Below are 21785 nucleotides of genomic sequence, written 5' to 3' on the forward strand. Positions count from 1 at the left end.
TAGTTAAATGGGTCTTATATTAAGGACCGGAGGAGTATTATATTACCTCCAGTCCTTAGTATAAAAGTTAGTTGACTAATATGAATAAATTAATAAAATTAGTTAAATTAGTTATTTATAATAAATAGATTTTTTTCTAAAATATCTTTGCTAATTAAGTGTATTAGCTAGAACTACCTTGACTACAAGTGCTATCTTAAAAAAGGATAAATATAAGAGATAAAGTATATTGATATTTTATGTTTATGACTAAAATAAAGTTAAGGATTGGAGGTAATATTATATTATATACCATTGCAAAATTTACACTATATATGTATAATAAATACTCTATATCTATTAATATATTGAGCTATATATAATGTTATAACTGTTTAAATGCATGGGTATGAAACTGCAAGAACATCCGGCGGAACTTCCGGGGTGATAAATCCAGTTGATTAAAGAGACAAGAAGCAAAAAATGACTTTACGAGGCTTGCCAGACATACAAATATCCGCAGCAACGCTCACAGACGACGTCTAAGAATGAATGCCCCACGAGATTGTAAGATAATAATTTCTGGAATATCATTATGATTAACAGTAATTCTGATCAGAGGGTCAAAAAGGGCATACATAGAAACAAAGTGATAGAACATATATACTACATGATGAATGGCAATGAAAATATGCAACGAGACAAACAAATTAAAGTTGGGATTGCATCGCAGACAATTTAATGAGAGTTAGTGGCAACAACATAATTTGGGGCTTGGACGATTTAATGGAATTAGGTTGGGAAGTAGTCCCCATGAGTGCATGTGCAGATCAAAGAAAGGAAAAGGCAGAGGGTCGTGGTCGTGTTATATGAATGCAATGGACCATCCCTCCCACCACTTGTATTATTATTGCATTATTATTCATCATTCTCCAATCACTCTCTACTTATGTTGGGTCATTCTCCTGGGGTCTTTCATCATCACTTCCACTATGCCCCACTTAACATAATTCCTACATTCATAATTCTAACACCCTTCACCTGCACACTACTCTGTATATGATTTCATGCCTATGCTACCACATATATACACCCACCTTCATCATTTTGATTTCGATCATGATCACGGTGATGATGATGCCACCCACTTACTTTCTCATATACATATGACCCCCCCTCCCCTCTCCTTCCTTCTGGTTTCTTTGTCCCGAGTCTTGAGCTGCAGTGCTTGATATCTGTTCACAAGCTAGTCTCATGAGGAGAGCAAAGTGACCCCAGTTGAATTGGATCAAATTGGCCTACATGGACTGGCCGACCCAATATCCAACCCCGCCTGCACAAACTAGCCCAACACAACAATCATACTCCATGGACACGTGTTTTAAATCTTCACATTGGTCTCATGAGATTTTTTTTTTTTAATGGAAGCCGAAGCTTACATTAGACAACAAGGATTACAGGCAAAAGACAACCTGCTAAAACAAAGAGGTAAGAAAACCCCTTCAAAACAAAGCCTCCATCATCGCTTTCCATGTCATGGTTCAAAGATAGCTCGGGATCGAAGAAGCGATAATTGGCTATTAATATATGAGAATATCTAGCCAGCTGGTTACCACAAGCAAGTTGATCTCTAGATCAGTTCCGAGCTGCTACTGCCCAGTCCCTGTACAACCTGGACAAAAGGGGTCTAGCCTCCTCAACAAGTGTCATGAGATATTCAAAAGGAATTCTGTTAGTTATCGACGGTTCCAGTTTAATTAGGGGGACTTTCTTTCCTTGTTTTTTTTTTTTGGTTGGGGGCGGGGGACCTGGGGGGAGGGGCCTAAATATGGGAATGTATTTAAAAAAAAATTAACTTTTAGCTTAAGACTAGTAATTATTAACCAATTTCAAGTCAACCTGCCATTGAGTATGAAGTATTAAAAATAAGGTGTAGTAATGAGGATTAAAAGGCATGAGGGGTTATTTGTTATATGAGATTAGATAAACTTATGTATATATGATTGGAAATATCCAATCCCACATGCTAAATATTTTTTAATTATAATTTCAATTCTTATCTATTATTTTTAATGTTTCTTATCAAATCAGACCTAAAGGCCTAAACTAATGACTCAATGCATTCATTGAAGTGTGCCTTGCTATCTGGCAGAGAAATCACTGCTCCGGCCTTCGGCAAGAGGAGAAATCATCGCAAGTCGTGGTTTATACTTTATATTACTCCTTCGGTTTTTAATATAGGATCTAATTGTTGAGTTAGTTTTGATTTTAAAAATAAGACCTATTTCTCATATTTATCAGTTTTTTTCTAAATTACCCTTATGGATGCTTCCTCAATCATAATCAAGTAGAAGAGGAAGATGGGGTGTTAAGAAAGATGATTATGATTTTAGAAAAAATGTGTCACATTTCTTATAATTAACTAACTTACCTAACTTCTTTAATCTAATCAAATTAATTAAATAGATTTTATATTAAAAACCGGAAAAGTACTATATTGCGAAATTAAAGATGAAATAACTACTGGTACAGAACCTAAGCAGCCACTCGGATTTTATGTTAACATTTTTCTTCTCATGGAATTTTTTTGTTGGGAGCAAATTCCTTTAGGGGAAATTGTCCCTTTCAAAAAATGACAACCGAAAAGTTATAAATAAATAATTATAAATTATAAAATAAATTAGGGAAAATCCCAGAAAAAGCCCTTGGAATATACAAAATCCCATATTGGGTCTTAAATTTCGAAAATGACAGAATGGGTCATTAACCCAATCTGTCATTTGCGAAATTAAGACGAATTGACAATTTTGCCCCTGGCTAAACAAAGTGAGTAGTTATTCTCTAAACAAATCTAGGTAACGCTTATTACACTGTTCTAGTGATTACAAGATTAGTTGTAGTTAATAATAAGGTACCTGACAATAATAAGATACCTGACTATGCAAAATGAGTAGTTATTCTCTATACAAATCTAGGTAATGCTTGTATTGTTCTAGTGATTATAATATTAGTTGTAGTTAATAGCAAAACATCTGACTATAAAAAAGTGAGTAGTTATTCGCTACACGAATCTAAGTAACACCTAAACCCTTATAGTGATTCCTTAAATCATTGTAGTGAATGAATGTAAATGAGGGCAAAATTGTCAATTCGCCTTAATTTCACAAATGACAGATTGGGTCAATGACCCATTCTGTCATTTTCGAAATTTAAGGACCTAATATGACATTCTCATATTCCAAGGTCATTTTTTAGGATTTTCCCAATAAATTAGACGAATTTCTTACTTTTAAAAGAATGCTACTTTTATTTTATTTTCAAAATTTCCACGCAATCCATCCAGTTAATAAAAATATGGTAACCGTACACTTGTACTAAAATTTATTTTGGAAATATTTTTAAAAGATAGAGTGCTTAAATTTTAATTGGAAAGGTGACAACTCTACGACTTTTGACAATAATAATATATTATAAAATTGTCAAAACTCATAATAGAATTGTCACAAATCCTTATCTGTGTTTTTTAAATTCTAAAGTCTTTTTTTATGATTTCTCTATTTTAATTTTGAACAAATCGAATAATAAAAAATATAAATGGGCCGGTAAGGGTAAGATGTAACTGAGAAACGGTCGGCCGAAAAGAATGGTGGCCAGTGTACTTTTGTTCCTTTCGTATACCCATCGCTCTTCATTGCGCAATTACATTTCACCATTGCTTTCTCCTTTGAGTTAAATCTACCATCACAAGGCGCAAAAAATAATGACCAGTTCTTCTTCTGCTGTAGCTCGCAAGGTTAGCCCTAGATTCTTCAATTTCCTTTGCCCTCTTTTCCAATTTATCAATTGTTTTGTTTACCTTGTTCTATTTTGTCTCTCATCTTCAGGCTCTCAGTAAGATTGCCTGCAATAGGCTTCAGAAGGAACTCGTTGAGTGGCAGGTTAATCCTCCCGCTGGTTTCAAACGCAGAGTCACTGACAATCTCCAGCAGTATTCTTTGTTTTTTTTCCTTTCGTTTTGTTCATATGCATATACCCAATTTGTGTCTTTGTTAATTTGTAAGAATTGAATTTTTAAATTTCTGGCTGTTGGCTGTTGATTGAGTTTTCTGGTAGTCACCCGCTTGTGCGCGGGACCTCTTAGTCTAATTGATTAAGTGGGCGTTTTTGTTTCGTTCTGGCTTAATCTCGGTTTGGGCGATTCACCCACCCCGCTGCCCTTGCTTTTAATTTGGTTTATCGATTCAGTGCTTACCCGTCTCCCGATGTCATGTTAAATTGCTCTTATCATATTTGTTCTCGTAGGTGGGTTGTTGAAGTGACCGGAGCTCCTGGGACACTTTATGCTAATGAAACCTATCAACTTCAAGTTGACTTTCCCGAGCATTATCCTATGGAAGCTCCCCAGGTTGTGAGTCCCCCTTTGTAATGATGTCTGGTGTTCACTATTGCTGGGAATTGTGTCCTTTCAAATTTGGGGTAAATTGACCCAGTTAATTTCTCTAAATATTTGTTGATCAAGCTATAAAACTTCCATCCATGGTGAGTGTTGTGCCATGTCAACAACAGGGTATTATTCATCTTCACTTTGGGTTATTTCTCCGCGGAGGCTACTCAGTTGATCTCTACATGTAAGAAAGGGTAAAATAACAGAAGTGAGAGTATTTCATGTGGCCAAGATACTAACTATTGAAGTCTTAAAAAGTTCAGTTAACATCAATGCTGTATGAAAAGAACAGGAAGGAGAGAATTTATGACTTGTGTGAAGCCTGCTGATCAGGAATGGGATTAGAGTTCTATTCCAATGAAAGAAGCTTCTCAAAAGCACATATGGGAGATAAGTTGGAGATTTCATGCGCATAGTTGAACAATGAGATGGAATATGTATTAATGCATAATCATTTGATTTCCGTTAACCAGCACCCTTTCTTTCTTTTCCACTAGAATTATACGGATACTGAAGCAGAAAGTTTATTTTTCAAAAGAAATTGCTGTCCCTTTACATATCCCGCATTGGGAATATCGCCTATCACAGTCAGTGACTTGCTTTCCAGTTAATAGGGGAAATTCTGTAGTTTGGAAGGCCAGTCACTGAATCTTCTGAGAAGATGCAAATGTGAAGGTGAATAAATCAATGAGTACAGATATCCTTATATTCTGACATGACGTGACATTCACCATGGATGGGAGATTTGTTAGATTTTATGGTGGAGATCTAGGGAAATCTATTCCGTCAATTTATCCCAAAATTGAGAGGATCCAGTTCCTTGATAGTCGATACTGTTCTATTCTGACTTTTCTTATATGCGTTTAACAGGTCATTTTTTTGCATCCAGCTCCATTGCATCCCCATATATACAGCAATGGGCATATTTGTCTAGGTACGCGTTTGAGTAGAGGTTTTGATACTATTTTTACTAGATCTTATTTACTTTGTGTCATGGTCAACCGTTGTTTGATGCAATATTTTTTAGGGGTTGGGTTTGTCATAACCCATGTTTTGTTTTTGTTATAGCAGTCTTTCGTTGGATGGGTTTGGGACGTCTAGTTTCGTTCATGATGTTTACATTGATTTCTTGTTATTCCTGCTTTTATTGACTATTTCTTTGGATCTTGTTAATTACTTTGGTGATTTCTTTGTTATGATGAGATACACGATTATCATTGCTTACTCTTACTAAGATTTTCTCTATTATTTTCTAGCCTGCATTTCTTCTGCACTTTTTCTGTGGGCTTTTACTGACTTGAGTTTATTATCTTGTTTACACATTTTAGTTTTTTTCCCATTCATTATGATAAGTAACTTTGTGTGTTATTAATGCAAAACGGTCAAACCTTTCCATAAAATGTATAGGGAAAGCCCCATTCCAGATTCCTATACTTTATGTTTTATTTTTAGTACCTGCAGTTTATTTTCGCTGTTTTCCATTTCTTTTATTTGCTCTGTTGGACACATTGGCCTTTTTAAGCTTGAAAATACTCAAAATGACGATGAGCTAACCCAAACAATGCTAATTTTGTTGAGGCGGATTTAATGCTATTAAACCTAATCAAAGTATTTGCATCCCTAGGCGTTTGCATGGTAGTAATAGCCACAAAACCCATTTGCATCTAACAAACCTGCGGCAAAAATTTTGATCTGTTCTTGAATTGAGCACTTTTTTCTTGGTTGTCATGTTTTTTCCTAATCATTTGATGCATTTAACGGTGTTAAGTCTATTCAGCAAAATTAATACTGTTTGTGCCTGCTCATTACCTTCTGAGTATTTTCCAAGCTAAAAGAACTGATGTTTCAGATTGATCAAATAAAAGGGATGGAAAACCATGAAAATAAACTTCATGGACCAAAAACAAAACAGGATCAAAGTATAGGGATTTGAGTGGTATTTTCCCATATGTGTGTGTGTGTGTGTGTGTAAATTTTAGACTTGGAGATATTGGTCATATGGTTGGTTATGCAAATGTCTCTTCTCTTCTCTGTGGGTGTGGCTGGTTCTTCAAATGCTTAGTGGTTTTGTTGAGAGTTTGCTGATTCTGAATGGGGAAGGAAGTTAGGAATGAATTCTTTTTCTCAATCAACTTAAAGATTACTGAGGATCTGGTTCAGTTAGTCTAATATACGAAGGTGGCAGCATATTGGCATATCCTTAACGTCATATTCAAAAATCAAATTACTTTCTCTTTCTGTGTTGGGGGAGAGCATTAGTTTTTATCAAACCTCCTGACTTCTTCAGTTTGGCAATGAATGTGAAGTTTATATTTCATCTCTCCTTTGGGGAATTAATGTTTGAAGACCTGCACCTTCACATCATTCTCATTTTTATACTTAATTTATAACCATCCCATGCCGTGATGGACTCTTGCCAATTCTGGTCATTCGTACTTATAGGCTGCCAAAAGGAAGCAAGATTTACTTGCTAGCTTTCCTTGACAGTGGTGAGCTGACACTTAATAAACTTGATGAACTTACGCAGATATATTGTATGATTCGTGGTCCCCAGCAATGACAGTTAGTTCTATATGCATCAGTATTCTCTCAATGCTTTCAAGCTCAACTATGAAGGTGTGAATTTATTGATAGCGAATATTCTCTCTCCTAGTATTCATTTCAACGGTAGTTGTACATACACATGCTTCAGATGTAGCTGGACGCTGATTCCACAAAAGGCACATCAATATACTACCTTTGGTCCTTAATCTAGTTTGACATTTAATTTGGTACTAAATATAAGATTTTTAATCCACTTTGTCTATAATATTTGTCTATTTTTTTCCAAGTTAGTTCTCGTAGTAGTTGCAGGTTTGATCAAATGGTAATTTTGACTAATACACATGATTAGAAAAAGTATTTTAGGAAAAAACATCATCTATTTATTATAAGTAACTAATTTGAATAATCTTCTTAATCTATTCAAATTAGTCAACTAGTTCTTGTGTTAAAGATCAGGTAGTATTTGCTTCAATCAGGTTTTGACCAAAGTCTAACTTAAAAATATGGCCAAAAAAAACAAAGTCTAACCTAAAAAAGCGGTTGGAAATCTCCATACAAGAGATTGCGTGCTTGAAAAAAGACCAGGTAGTATTTGATATTCCCTTATCTAAAGATTTGCATATTACCCTGAAGAATGATTCTAACTCCATCTCTTGTGCAGCAACGTCCTGAAGATAATGACCGCTATGTAAAGAACTGCGGAAATGGCAGATCTCCTAAGGAGACAAGGTGGTGGTTCCATGATGATAAAGTATAATAACTGGTTTTCCTTAATAATTTTACAGTATAGGCTATCCATTTGGAAGAAAAATGAAGACAAGGAGATGGCATTCTGAAAATCGGGGATCTAGGTTTAATGCATAACTATTCTGTAAATTGGCATTTCCTGGTAGTTGTAAATTAAGAGTAAACAGAATCTCAAGGAACCTGAAGGAGGAAACAAACTTGAAAAGTTGTAGTTATGATATGAGGTCGTTGGATTTGGATATAGATACTTGACTACCTCCCAAGATCGACAATTGATTATGATCAGTGCTTTTGATTCTTATGATTTCGTGTGTTCTGCTAATTGCTAATTTTGTCCGACATATATTGAAGAACTGTCTAGTTTTTCTTAAACCTTTGGCGTTTTCTTTCGAGGATTTTAGGAAGAATTTCATTCTACTCTTCGGAAAGCAATTTAATTTCAAACAGCTCTTATAAGATTCTGAAATATCATTTCAGCTTTTTTGGCCAAAAAAAAATTAAGTGTTATGGGTGAAAATATAATTACGCTCGTCTATTATTTTATTTATATTCTTATCAACCTAGCTGGGGCTCCGGTATTGAACGGTCTGGGTGGTTGGAGCTGAGAAATTTTTTTAAAAAATAAGGCAGCCCCGGGGGGGGGGGGATTTGAACCTGTGGTACCCCTTGGTACACTAGAAAGATTGTAACCACTAAATCATTTAATCTCTTTAATTATATGATGCTAACAAAAATATATATAATTCAGATAAAAAAAAACAAAAATATATAATAATACAAATGTAAGCGTGATATGCATGAATAATTGAAATAATGTGATTCACAATGCATATTAAGCGGTTTATAAGAGATATAGGGGAATTTACAACTCCATTTGAGATTCAATGGAAAGAACAATTAAATGTTAAGGATTATTAAATGTCAAGGATTGCATGAACAATTGAAGTAAAACAATTTACAACACAAATTAGACAATTTATAAGAGATACACTGGAATTCACAAATTCATTTGAGATTTTGTGGAGAAAAAATTGAATATTATAAACAACCAAAATAAAGTGATTTACAACACAAATTAAACAATTTACAAGAAAAATACTAGAATTCACAATTCTATTTGATGTTTTATGCAAAGAAAAATTAAATGTCATGAGCAACTAACATAAAACAATTTACAACACAAATTAGGTAATTTTCAAGAGGCATACGGAAATTTACAATTCCATTTAAGGTTCATTGGAGAGAAAAATAAAATGTCAATGGCCGTGAATTTTTGTATACATCTTGCAAATTACCTAATTTGTATTATGAATCGCTTTATTTTAGTTGTTCATATGCAACCCTTAATATGTAATTTTTCTTTCCACTGAATTTCAAATAAAGTTGTAAATTCTCGTATATCTTTTAGAAATCACTTAATTTGTGTTGTAAATTGTCTTACTTCAATTGTTCATGGAAACATTTGATTTTTCTTTCTATTGAACCTTAAATGGAGTTGTGAATTTCCGTATACTTCTTATAAATCTTCTAATATGTGTTATGAATCGTCTTATTTCAGTTGTTTATATATATTTGGATACTTATATTTATTTTGTTATATATATATATATATTGCGTTGCATCATGTACTAAATATATTGGATGGTTTGGTGGTTATAATTTTTTTTTGGTGTGCTATGGGATAGTGGGTTCAAACACCCTCTTAGCTATCTTATTTTTAAAAAAATTCTCCACCCACAGGAGGGTCAGGGGTTGGCTGCCAAAGGTTGATATTTTTTTTATAAATAAAAAATACAAGAACATAATTATATTTTCACTCATACTCCTCCGATTCTAAATATAAGACCCTTAAATACGTTAGTATAAGGGTTTTATATTTAGGACCGGAGAAGTAATATTTAATTTCGTTTTGGTTAAAAAAAAAAAGCTGAAATGATACTTGGGGATCTTATGGGACTATTGGGCTTGAACCGTTTGGGAAGGCTGGTTCCAAAAAAAAAAAAAAGAATCGTCTGGGAGGGGTTAGACTGAAATTCTCCCAAGATTTTATATCATGACGTTGGATTTTATCATGCGCCCATGTTGCGCCAATTTCACATGGGAAGGCCTCAAGTCCAACTATTTTCCAAGAATGTCTGACTTCTATCTGGCATTAGCGTCATAAAGGCCATCAAAGAATGAAGCGATTTGACGAGTTAAAAATAAAAATGCGTATTATAATTGAACCATGCTGATGCCAAAAAAGAAAACCTTTCCAGAAAATTGACGGTGACAAGTTTGAAAAACCCCCGCCCCAATATTTTACCCTACGAGTGTGACTTACCATGACATTAATATTCTACCCACTGTACTTTGTAGGGTGAGGAGCCCCTGAGGATGGCGTCAAATCCAGCGAGGCCTAAGCCTAGGCACAGAAAATAGGGAAACTTGTTTCGTTCGGCCGATGAAAGTGGGGAAACTTGTTCCTCATGTTTATCCAATATCATGTACGTTCATTGCTTCATTATCTCACATCTCTGAATCATCGTTCTTCACGACTTCAGAAGACAACAACAAGTCCTAAATGCGATTTTTTAAAAGAGAGAAAGATCCATAATATAAGGAGTCTTTACTCGTTGCCCTTAGAAAAAAGAAGGTGAAAAATGGCAACCGGAAGGAGCGGTTGTGGAGGTTTCGTTCGAGATACACATGACAGATGGGTTTGTGGATTCAGCTGTAAACTGACTGTGGTTCTGTCGACAATTACAGAATTGATTGGATTTATACACAGCTTCAATTTGTGTTAGGCCAAGGGGTTTAGGAAAATCAATTTAAATCTCTGTATTGAGGCGATTAATCTTGGCCTTAAAAGTTGTGATATTGACTAACTTTTCAAGGATGTGGTGGATGAGGCTGGATTGGCAAGTTAACCTTACTCATGTATACAGAAATAAACTAACTATTATTGATAGGTTAGTTAAATTGGCTCATAAGATGGATGAGAATTTCTTGCTCTTTGATCAACCTCCTTTCCTTGATCAGGAGGCGGACGTTGATGAAGAATAGGTTTTTTTTTTTTTGGTACTCATTTTTGTTGTTAGTTTAGTGAAGTTTTCAGGTCTTGTTCAAAAAAATAAAAAAGGCTAAAAAAAAGCTTGAATGAGGCTGGAAAGAAAGCGAAATTCACCACAGCTTTTCGACTAGTCAGAAGACTCACTTGCCTTCGTCTGTCTGTGGGAGAAAGGTGGCATGGGACCTATTCCTCTTTCCTCTGCAGCAAACAAAACAAACAACATTAATGTCTTCGAACTTCCTCCTTCACCTCGTGGAATTATATTTCTGAGTACTGGTTCTACTCAGGCCAAAAAAAAAGTACCGGTTCTGCATATTGTCATGACACTGTTACTACCTGGGGAACCAACCTCCCTTCCTCCTCTTTTTTTTTTTTTTGTGTGATTCTAATCTCAAAGGCAAATGTATCTGAATCATTTATAAACAGTATTGAATTTAAATCTCTTGATCACTGAACTACTAAAAGAAATTATCGTAGTTTGATTATGGGCTCGTCGTGCAAAGCAACAAAGGTTTGAGGTCTGGGATGCTTTTCTGAAATGGGAATAGTGTTCAATCCCTTTTTAGCACATTAAAATGCGCAATTTCGAAAAATAGGAAAGGCCCACCTTTCTTTGTACGGTAGCTTCTTAATTGTTTGACAGAAAAAAGACATTTCTTCAAATGGTTTGTCCTTTCTTTTCTATCTATGTTGATGAGATCAATTCTTGGATCATTAAGCTTCAAACTCGATGATGTTTTGTGGTTGGTCTAATCCACCAGGGGATTTCCGTAATGGGCTTTGTTATATGGATTGAATAACGATAAACAAATTTAAAGGCCGATAAGCAAGCCGGACGGAGTTTGTTTACACACATGAAGATGAATGAATATCTTAAGGAAATGATTGATGTTATTTCGGAAATGATTGATGTTATTTCATCATTTGCTTTATACACTCTTTCACCAATTTAGCATTATTCGCAGTTACACTCCAACCTAGCTTTTTCAGTTTCCCTTTAGCTTTCCCGGTTTAGAAAGTCTCTTCACTGTTCACTCCTCACTCTTCTCCCATGCCTCTGCTTTATGTTCTTTTCCCTGCAAAGCTCTCACCTCTTCTATATATTCGAACAATGTCTTAATGCCCTTCATATTTTTGTTGGGGAAGGAAGAAAGAGATAGAGTGGTGAAAAATGGGTCGGGGAAAGATTGAGATCAAGTTGATCGAGAATGCCACCAACAGGCAGGTCACCTACTCCAAACGGCGCAATGGCATTTTCAAGAAAGCTCATGAACTCAGTGTTCTCTGTGATGCTAAGGTTTCCCTCATCATGTTCTCCAAAAACAATAAGATGCATGAATACACCACTCCTGGCCTAACGTCCGTACAATTCGATTTCTCCCTCACTCTATCTCTCCCTTTTCATTTGTATTTTCTGGTTTTCTAACATCTGTTGTGAGCAGGACAAAGAATATAATAGATCAGTACCAGAGGACTTTGGGGAATATCGATCTCTGGAGTGCCCAATATGAGGTTGGTTGGACATTCCTCTTCTACGTGATACTTAACAATTGCGTTCGGTGTTTTCCTGGTTAGTTCTTATAGGTTCTGCATGTTTGGCAGAGGATGCTCGAAAACATGAAGAAGCTGAAAGAGACTAACAATAAACTCAGAAGACAGATAAGGTAAATAGATCTCAGGAATGTGTTCGTGTGCTTTTTATACTGCAAAGCTGATTTGAAGCTGTGATTTTTCAAGGCAGAGGATGGGTGAGGATTTAAATGATCTGGACTTCCAACAACTACGCAGTCTTGAGGAGGATATGGTTTCTGCCTCCGGGATCATACGTGAACGAAAGGTTATCTCTTTTGAAGTACAAGATATTAAAGACTCAATTTTAATTCCCCCCCCCCCCCGGGGTACCTGCTTCAGTTTAATCTGCAGATCTGAAAGCATTTCCGGGCTGATGATTCTTTTCCCCTTAATCCCGTACTTAACCATTGCTCTAAGAACCATCAGTGTCTCCCATTTGGTTTCCGAATAAGTTAAAGAATAGAAATTGAATTTTCTTGAGGAACGAACGATTGCTGTTTACACTAATGCGCTAGTTTCGTGTACATTTCCACAGCTTCATGTAATCAAAACTCGGACAAGTACCAGTAAGAAAAGGGTCAGAATTTTGTTTTTTAAATCACACTTTCTCACACACACACAAAACACACATAAGATAATTCTGATGAGAAACCATTTCTTTTGGGTGTTAACATGAAGGTCAAAAGCATGAAGCAGATGAACGAGAATCTGCTGCTTGAACTTGTAAGAACTTGTGTTTTACAGATTGTAAGGAAAGAGTGTAAGCTTGAAAGAGCTTGTTCTCATTGTTGTTTAATGGAATGAGTGTAGGAAAAGTGTGTGATCCATTCACAATATCTGGTGCCCGAGGAAGGAGACCAGGAATCATCAGCAGTTACGGTGGCCACTGGTGTCTCTAACTTCCATGGATTGTGCCACCAGCAGCACCCTACCCATATGAATCTTCACCATAATGGAATGGGATTGAGATCTGACGATCTGCGCCTTGCTTGAAATGTATCGTGTTTGCGTCGGCCCTGTAAATTTATCATTTACCACCTCTTATTTTAGCTTTCGTATCCTTTAGAAAACACTGTAATCTGACTACTCTGCATTAATGCTTTGGAGCTTGTTTTGCTTTCTTTCTTACATTAACTGTTTAGCGAGTCTTCGGATGTCATTCGAGGTTGTGGCTTGGCTTCTACAGTTTAGGAATTGTGCTATGAAAAGTTTCTGTTTGAAAATTTTATTGATTACAAGGACTTGAATTTAAGAATTGGTACTTTGTGTATAAAACCCCACATTAAGTTCTTCCCACCAGTAAAATTTTAAAACACAAACTTTTAGCCGATTTCCCCTTGTTTCCATTCTTATTTGGTTTTGATGAGGGTTTGAAGGATTTACTTGTGAAGATTTAGGAGGAGGTGGATACTCCGTAGATCTTATTTTGTTCAAGTTGATTATGTTAATTTTTGAATGTTATTGGAGCAAGTTCTAGGAAAAGATCCAATTTTTAGAAAGTTCATATACATTTCATACGAATCAATGAAACAAAAGCATTTGTCAGAAAGTTCTGTATTGTAACCACATATGATTGAGAAAGGTGGTTGGTTGAGAATCAGCAAACACCAGAAAGTCTTGTTCTGCAAAAAAAACGAAAAAACAAACGGAAATGGAAGGGCCATCCGACTCAGGTGTTTGCCAAAACTTGAAGTTTGTTAGCTCTTTGCTCTTACGCTTTCTTCCCCTTCTTAAAACCGATACTTTCTCATAGGTTGCAGAATTGTATTAACCTTTTGAGAAATATAACACGTGAATTCATCAAAATACGACAATTAAATTTGTAAGATCCTGCAATAAATACCCATAGGGCATTCCACCATTTAAAAAAAAAAAAAGGAAAAAAACAAGGATAAGCACCGTGGCTTTCAAATCGCCCTTGTTTATAAAGACCCACATCAGTAAACACAAATTGGCCCACTAGCAACCAAAACTAGCAATCCTTTAACGTTGGGCCTCCTTGCCCATGCCAAGAGATGACCCACCTCCTCCGGGGCCAGGCATCCGATGCTCTCGTCTTCCGCTTGTCGGGATGATTTTGACCGTTCACCATTCAAATACTTGTTTATTTATTACAAGTAGTTTTAATTTTTAATTATATTATATGTCGATAACTCTCATAGATTTATCGTAATAAGGATTATATGGAATTATTTTGTTATGCCAATATAAGATATTGAATAAGCGAAATGCATTTGTGTTGCATGTCATTCTAATATTACCTCAAGTGCTAATTATAAGACTTTGTTTGTAGTATATAAACAGAGTTTTATAATTAAGACAGGAGGAGGTAGTATACAGAATTGAATCAATGTTGTCATATATATATATATATAGTTTTGTTATTTGTATAAGTCAGGATGCTGCAGCTATTAATTATGAACCTGATATTGTTGTGTAATGCGCACATGCATGCGTCTGAATTTAGACGTCGATCCCAATGGCAATTCAGGAGCGAAGAAGCATATAACCGTTAGTAAAAATAAAAATAAGAAAAGGACATCCATCCATCCATTACAAACCAAAAAATAGTCACAGGATCCATTCCTTCACTCAGTCTATATAATGTCCGAGATATGCTTCCCTCAGCACCCAACACCATCCATAAGACCAAAACCCTTCTAACCCTGACATAAAAAAAAAAAAGAACCCGTGAACTGAACTGAGCTGCACCCGCCCCCTCCCCCCCAAAAAAAAAAAAATCTCTGACTCCGTTCCTCAAAAGTTATCAACTTTTCTCCTTCACTCCATCCAGTGCCTGCTTCCCACTTTACTCTTACTTTCTTTTCTCACTCTCATACTGTCCGTCTTACATTACCCTCCCCCATGGGTTGCCTCACTTCTCCTCTGTTTCCTCTGGTTTTGGCTATTTCAGCTTCCTGGTTGCTTTCTCCGGCGGAATCAGCGACATATTGGGGTGATATAGAGGCTCTGAAGCAGCTCAAGAACGGCCTTCAGAATGCTTCCGTGAATCCAGGTTCGTGTGTTAGTTCTTGGGACTTCTCTGTCGACCCATGCGACGGCCTCTTCAGCGAAACATTCACCTGCGGCTTCCGATGCGACGTTGTCGTCTCCGGGTCGAGTCGGGTCACCGAAATCACTCTCGACCAGGCGGGTTACGCCGGCTCACTCGCGTCCTCGTCTTGGAACCTTCCTTATTTAGAAACTCTCGATGCGTCCAACAACTACCTTTCCGGCGGCATTCCCGACTCCTTCTCCAACTTGACTCGTCTTCGCCGGCTCGCTCTGTCCGGGAATTTATTGGACGGTGAGATTCCCTCTTCCATTGGGTTCCTCTCGAATCTGGAAGAGCTTTACCTTGATAACAATAATCTTCAAGGGACAATCCCTTCTAGCTTTAACGGTCTGAAGAGCTTGAAAAGGCTCGAACTTCAGCTCAACAGTCTCGAGGGTGAGATTCCTGATCTTGGTTCTCTCGAGAACCTCTACTATCTTGACATCAGCGACAACGCCGTCGCCGGCGGAATTCCGGCGACGTTGCCCAAATCCTTAGTTCAAATCTCAATGAGGAACAATAGCTTGAGCGGAGGTTTAAGATCGGAAAGCTTCAGAGGGTTGATGGATTTGCAGGTTTTGGATTTGAGTTATAACGGTCTGAAGGACTCTGTGCCCATGGTTCTATTTGAGCTGCCTTCGCTGGAGCAACTGACGCTGTCGTTCAACAAATTCTCGTCCATGGAAGCGCCATCTTACAATGCGGGATCGCAGAGTGGGCTAATAGCGGTTGATCTGAGCAACAACCAGATTCAAGGGCTGCTGCCGTGGTTCATGGGAGTGATGCCGAAGCTGGCGTCACTGGCGTTAGAGAACAATAAGTTTACGGGAATGATACCGACGCAGTACGCATTGAAGACGGTGTTTCCGGAGGTGGGAATATCGCCGTTCGGGAGGCTAATATTGAGCGGCAATTACCTCATCGGGGGCATACCCAGCCCCTTGCTGGCGCTCAAGCAGGGTTCTGCAAATGTGACGTTGGGGGACAACTGTTTGTTTAGATGCCCGCTGAGGTTCTTTTTCTGCGACCAACAAAAATCATTGGACGTATGCAACAGATTTAGTCCCTTCATCCCTTAGATGGCGATGATGATTTTGATTGATTTCATTTGTTTGTTCTGATACATGTGCCTGTAATTAGAGTGGAAAGAGGAATGATCGGAGATGTTGATGTTAATGTCGATCAAGAGATGAGGGTTGAGACTTGAGAGCATGTGGAGATCCTCCTAATCTTAATCCGATCAAGCCATCAATATCGTACGATAACTGCCAACTTCATTTGACCTTTGCCATTCGCCGTCCAGCATCTCCCACAATCATTTTGGGTTTATTTTCATTTTCCTTTTTATTTCTCCGGCAATTATTTACGACGCGAGTTTGCTAGCGCTCAAGGATTTGCGCCCTCAGTTAATGACAGTGCCCCTGCTTGCTTATGACCAAATCCTGATTATGATGGCTACATTTTTGTTTCTTTTTTTGGGCCAGAGACTTGGATGGCTATCCTGGTCAACCCAAAACATGAAATTCGTTCGGTAAGTGTCGTTATGCCTTGTTATTTTTGTTATTTATTACTGCTTCTTTTACAACCGCATCTTCCTGTACTTAATATAAAATGTTATTTAATTTTTATTTTAATGTTAAATATAAGATTTCAACTCATTTTATTTTTTATATTTATTTATTTATTTTAAGATAACTCTTCTAGTAATGATAGTTCTAGTCAATTAACTTGATTAGTAAAGATATTTTTAAAAAAACAATACCTATTTATTACAAATAATTAACTTAATTAGTTTTTTTTTTTAATATACTCAAATTAATCGGCTGGTTTTTATATTTAGGATTGGAGGTAGTATTATGCAACCTGGCTTGTATATTAATCTATTTCTGAAAGTGAAGTCCAATTCCTGCTCCTCCTTTTTATTTGGGTTTGATAAAAGAAATTTAACAAGTATACTGTTTACTAAGCTTCCCAGCTGTTGCTTCTTCAAAAAGGACCTAAACAGCTATACGCATGGATAAAAAATTATTGAAAATCAATAAAGCCCGGGAAAATGGATAAGATCTTGGAATAAGGAGGCAGGGTGGATGGGGACACTTGTAATTTAGTTAAACCTGAACCATGACATGAAGGAACCGATTCTGATGTCAAAATCAATCCTTTGAAAAACAAACTGACTTTGCGTATCAGTGCTACAACAACATGATGATCTTTTATGATACTCTACTCCACTGGGCTGACGTTACAAAGAAGTAACCCCTCACTATTATGCAATCAACCAAAAGGCCAACCCGGATGATTAATTGTACCTACACTTTGAATCTGCTCATTACCCTCATCATCATAATTAAACATCAAGCTTGTGATCTGTCCAATGAAGCTTGTAAAATTCAAAAATTCTAACCCCGCTTGCGTTTTTCAAATCAGGTTTAGGGGGTGTTTGGCTCTCTCTCCAAACCATGGTTTGGATCTCCAAACCATGGTTTGGAGAAAAATTTGCCAAACACCCATCAAAAATTTGAAACCATGGTTTTGGGGGAAACCATGGTGTTTGCCCCCCAAAACCTTGGTTTCGAAGAAGGGACGGGAGCTGCTTCTAGGCTGATTATTGACTGCTGGTGGGCCCCGCAAATATCAATTGTTTCCTTCCTCTTTTGCTCTACGAGGCTCCATGTTACAGCTTTCACTGGTGGTGCTTTGCAAAATATATTACTCGGTGTCCGCGGATCCTACTTCCACAAACATATGTTTTGTTAATCATATTTTCTGAAATAATTTATCATATTTTTTGTTGGCAAAGTAAATTATTTTACAAAAAACATATTTACTTATTTTATTAATATATATACGTTTTAATTTTTTTTATTTTTTTTATTTATGTCTTATTTATTATGTTGCCAAAATATATATTATTAACAAATTTATTACTTCAAATAAGCATATATTATGAAATATATCTTATATGTAATTATCATTTAAACTTATGTCCTTTTTAGTAATTTCTACATATAAAAAAGCACTTCTGACAATAAATATCCAAACACTCTCACTTTATCAAAATCACTTTTTCAGACAATCTATTCTTCCAAAATCTATTCTCTCCAAAATCTATTCTCCAGAAGCTATTCTCCAAACCATGGTTTGGCTTCATCCAAACACCCCCTTAAAATTATTTGCTGGTAACAAAATCGCTCACCAGTACCGCTCAGCACTAATATTAATGCAGCCGTTAGCTCAAATTGATCTCCAAATAACACATTCTTCCTGGATTGGGTGAAATACACATTTAGCTTAAAAAATTCTGCGAAGTGAGAAGTTTACCAAACCATTGAAATTCAACCATGCCCATCTGGGGGGTTCTGCAATAGTTAATGAAATCACCGTCGCCTTATCATAGCTGAAGTTGGAGTCCCTATGTATGTGAACAGTTATGCAAATAAGCTTCGTCTCAAGGAACAGTTATATAACTTTCATATGGCTGAAGCTACCCTTACTTAATCTCATATTGATGATTTTGATTCCATCATTGTGGATTTAGAAAATATTGCTGTTAAAATTAATGAAGACGGGGATAAAGCTATTTTGTTAGTTGTCTTATTGCCTCCCTCTTATTAAGTTTTTTTTTTTTAAATTACGTTATATGGAAATTCAGATGATTCAGCCTTTGAAGATGTAAAATCTAATTTATTGCCCATAGGAAAATTTGATCTTGAAGCCCGTTCTGAGTATAAGGGTGAAAGTTTAAATGTGAGGGGCAGAAATCAGGAAGAGGAGAGTATTGATAGGAAATATAGATCTAAGGCTAGGTGACATAATTCCAATAATAAAGCCTGTTATTATTGCAAGAAGTTAGGGTATGAGATTCCTCAGTATTATTGGCTTAAAATTAAGAAAGAGAAGGGGGGAAATTACAATTCTGTTCTACTTAATACTCCTCCGGTTCTTAATATAGGACCTAATTATTGAATTGATTTTGGTCTTAATATAAGACTTATTTTTTATATTTATTAATTTTTTTAAAATAACATATATGGATACTCCCTCAACCATAATCAAGTAAAAGAAAGAGGAAGGATATTAAAAAAAATGATTATGATATTTTAGAAAAAACATGTTATATTTTTTATAATTAACTAATTTACTTAACTTTCTTAATCTAATTAAATTAGCTAAATAGATTTTATATTAAGGACCGGTGGAGTAAAAATAAATAATCACAATTCTGTTCTAACAAACATGCGACCTAGAATCTCTAACCCAAAAAAAAAAAAAAAAAAGAACATGCAACCGAGAATCCATTTTCAATTCTGATTCCGTGCTTAGTTTTCTTTCTGCAGACAATACATATTCGCTGCTGCTTTAGACGTTTCATCTAATAATAGATTCAACCGCCGAAAGCTTCAGGACAGCACGTAGTACGCGACTTTTCCCAAATCAGGACGCAAGTTTAGAGAGGAAACTGTTCCTCCGGTTGGAAAACGAAGGTGAGGGAAGACAAGACAAACATGTGCAGAGTGGTATCATCCTGAATTTGGCTTGCTCTTTGAGGATTGACCCATGCATACGATCACGCATGTTGTCTGACGATATAAAGCTTTTTCAAGAATGACCCATGCATTGCGCTCGATTTTCATATTATTAGAGCAGCAGATGTTTGTTGATTCCCTTGAAGACGATGTTCTGTTCACTCTCTTGAGATCCTGTGACGAACTATGCAATCTTCCAAGACCTACGAGTGGAGTAATGGTTGGAGAGGAGCATTGAGGATGTTGTTGATTCAGACTTGTCTTGGAACAGGATCAACTCAAAGCATTTTGTTAATGCAGTGTAGCTGGTCAGTGAATTCTGTATATGTATTACCGTACGTACATGCAAGACCATATTATGCTTGAACTGGGTATGTTTCTTAATTTTAATTTGCGGCCTCCATCAGTTCTAATTAAGTGTGCACCAGCTGCTGCTCAATATATAATGATCATGAAGAACGTACGGCCTCATAATAAGATTAATTCATCATCACCGCGCTTTGCTTAGATTCATATGTTATAGATCGATTCATTTATATAGTTGCTGCTGCCTGTTCTTTTGGGTGGCATATGTAAAATCTGCGGACACTAGCTAATCATGATCTATTAAATAAGCACATAACCAAAGCTGTTCGTTATTCCCATATACATCATATCCTATCCTTAAATCGTTTCTACGGGTGACGTTAGATGAACATACGCACTTAGCTGCTTCCAAACGACGTTGAGCTCCCATGCACTCCGAATTTCCATATTCTATTCTTATACTGTCGTCGTGCGAATCTCACTGGGGGCTTGGTTCTAGTAATGAGTCGAACGAAAAGCAATATTTTCACATGATTTTACACCCATTAATTATGCATCTAATTACACGCTAGGCAGAGATCTATTACTTTAACTTCCATCAAACACAAAGATGTTCATTTAGCAAGAATTAGATTGGGAAAGCAACCATCGTACTAATAAGAAAAATAAAAACCATGAAGATTTTTAGTTTCCCCATCTAAATATACGGAACAAATTAATTAAGGTTCTCTATCTACTTATTTATTAGTAATACAGAGAAAAAAAAGTAGACTTGTATAACAAAATAATCACACGGAGTCACTTCACATGAGATCATACATGTTCAGTTTGAGGGGGTGTTAACAATGCAATTAACTTAACGATTGATCGAGCTTTTCTATTTAATGTAGGGTGTGTTTGGATGAAACCAAACCGTGGTTTGGAAAAGTGATTTTGGAGAATAGATTATGGGAAGAATAGATTCTGGAAAGAATAGATTTTATGAAAAAGTGATTTTGAGAAGTGAGAGTGTTTGGATAGTTGTTATCAGAAGCACTTTTTATATATACAAATTACTAAAAAAAAGACATAAGTTAATATGATAATTACAGAAAAAATAGATTTTATGATATATTTTAATTTGAAGGAATAAAATTGTTAATAATATATTTTTTATTAACATAATTAATAATACATAAGATAATATAATTAATAAATAATTAATATGTATATATATTTATAAAATATAAGATTAAATATGTTTATAAAAAAAAATAACAAGATACATATCCTATAGACTCTCACACTCTATTTTTTCTCCAAAAGCAAAAATTGTTTGCTTTTTCCAAAATCATGGTTTTGGAGTTTTTGGGTGGATGTTTGGGTGATTTATTCCCCAAACCATGGTTTGGGGTGTCACCCAAACACAGCCGTAATGTGTTATTTTAATTTATTGTTATTATTATTATTATATGACTTTGTATTTTTTGTTTTTGCGAGGAGCGCAAGAATATGTGAAGAGAGTTGGGTGATGAAAAAATGGAGAAAAAGGGAATGATATGATGATGAGAGAAGTTAGGT

The 21785-nt window shown here is 36.0% G+C and overlaps 3 protein-coding genes across 5 annotated transcripts; all 3 read left to right on the top strand.

Annotated features, from left to right (window-relative positions):
• The first annotated feature begins 219 nt into the window (after positions 1 to 219).
• On the top strand, positions 220 to 13561 carry LOC114761968 (floral homeotic protein DEFICIENS-like). Of its 2 annotated transcripts, XM_028951414.1 has the most exons (10): positions 220 to 224; positions 826 to 832; positions 3622 to 3625; positions 11913 to 12125; positions 12209 to 12278; positions 12369 to 12430; positions 12504 to 12603; positions 12874 to 12915; positions 13017 to 13061; positions 13149 to 13561. In XM_028951414.1, the coding sequence occupies exons 4-10, from the start codon at positions 11938 to 11940 to the stop codon at positions 13329 to 13331; spliced, it is 690 nt and encodes a 229-aa protein (XP_028807247.1). In that variant the 5' UTR covers positions 220 to 224; positions 826 to 832; positions 3622 to 3625; positions 11913 to 11937; the 3' UTR covers positions 13332 to 13561. The 2 variants fall into 2 exon arrangements, with proteins under 2 accessions (XP_028807247.1, XP_028807246.1); XM_028951413.1 differs by lacking the exons at positions 220 to 224; positions 826 to 832; positions 3622 to 3625 and having other exon boundaries at positions 11724 to 12125.
• Positions 3622 to 8055, top strand: LOC114761969 (probable ubiquitin-conjugating enzyme E2 16). 2 transcript variants are annotated; one of them, XM_028951415.1, is made up of 6 exons: positions 3622 to 3772; positions 3864 to 3967; positions 4282 to 4387; positions 5294 to 5357; positions 6951 to 7039; positions 7629 to 8055. In XM_028951415.1, the coding sequence occupies exons 1-6, from the start codon at positions 3740 to 3742 to the stop codon at positions 7722 to 7724; spliced, it is 492 nt and encodes a 163-aa protein (XP_028807248.1). In that variant the 5' UTR covers positions 3622 to 3739; the 3' UTR covers positions 7725 to 8055. The 2 variants fall into 2 exon arrangements, with proteins under 2 accessions (XP_028807248.1, XP_028807249.1); XM_028951416.1 differs by having other exon boundaries at positions 4282 to 4384.
• A 1531-nt stretch (positions 13562 to 15092) lies between the features above and the next one.
• On the top strand, positions 15093 to 16833 carry LOC114761972 (receptor kinase-like protein Xa21). Its single transcript, XM_028951420.1, has one exon. It carries the CDS (start codon positions 15204 to 15206, stop codon positions 16470 to 16472), a length of 1269 nt encoding a protein of 422 aa, XP_028807253.1. The 5' UTR covers positions 15093 to 15203; the 3' UTR covers positions 16473 to 16833.
• The last annotated feature ends 4952 nt before the right edge of the window (positions 16834 to 21785 follow it).

The sequence above is a fragment of the Neltuma alba genome, unplaced genomic scaffold (assembly GCF_004799145.2).
Source record: "Neltuma alba isolate B1F8T4 unplaced genomic scaffold, ASM479914v2 tig00011156_pilon, whole genome shotgun sequence".
In the NCBI taxonomy this organism is placed as follows: Eukaryota; Viridiplantae; Streptophyta; class Magnoliopsida; order Fabales; family Fabaceae; genus Neltuma; species Neltuma alba.

What these genes read in the sequence shown, in the direction of transcription:
- LOC114761969 (XM_028951415.1), top strand. Translation starts at nt 3,740, where the DNA reads ATGACCAGTTCTTCTTCTGCTGTAGCTCGCAAG. An exon ending in GTCACTGACAATCTCCAGCA is followed by an intron (nt 3,968 to 4,281) that starts GTATTCTTTGTT and finishes TTGTTCTCGTAG; the next exon opens with GTGGGTTGTTGAAGTGACCG. An exon ending in CAATGGGCATATTTGTCTAG is followed by an intron (nt 5,358 to 6,950) that starts GTACGCGTTTGA and finishes GAACTTACGCAG; the next exon opens with ATATATTGTATGATTCGTGG.
- LOC114761968 (XM_028951414.1), top strand. Translation starts at nt 11,938, where the DNA reads ATGGGTCGGGGAAAGATTGAGATCAAGTTGATCGAGAATGCCACCAAC. An exon ending in TCTGGAGTGCCCAATATGAG is followed by an intron (nt 12,279 to 12,368) that starts GTTGGTTGGACA and finishes CATGTTTGGCAG; the next exon opens with AGGATGCTCGAAAACATGAA. An exon ending in AGAATCTGCTGCTTGAACTT is followed by an intron (nt 13,062 to 13,148) that starts GTAAGAACTTGT and finishes GAATGAGTGTAG; the next exon opens with GAAAAGTGTGTGATCCATTC.
- LOC114761972 (XM_028951420.1), top strand. Translation starts at nt 15,204, where the DNA reads ATGGGTTGCCTCACTTCTCCTCTGTTTCCTCTGGTTTTGGCTATTTCA.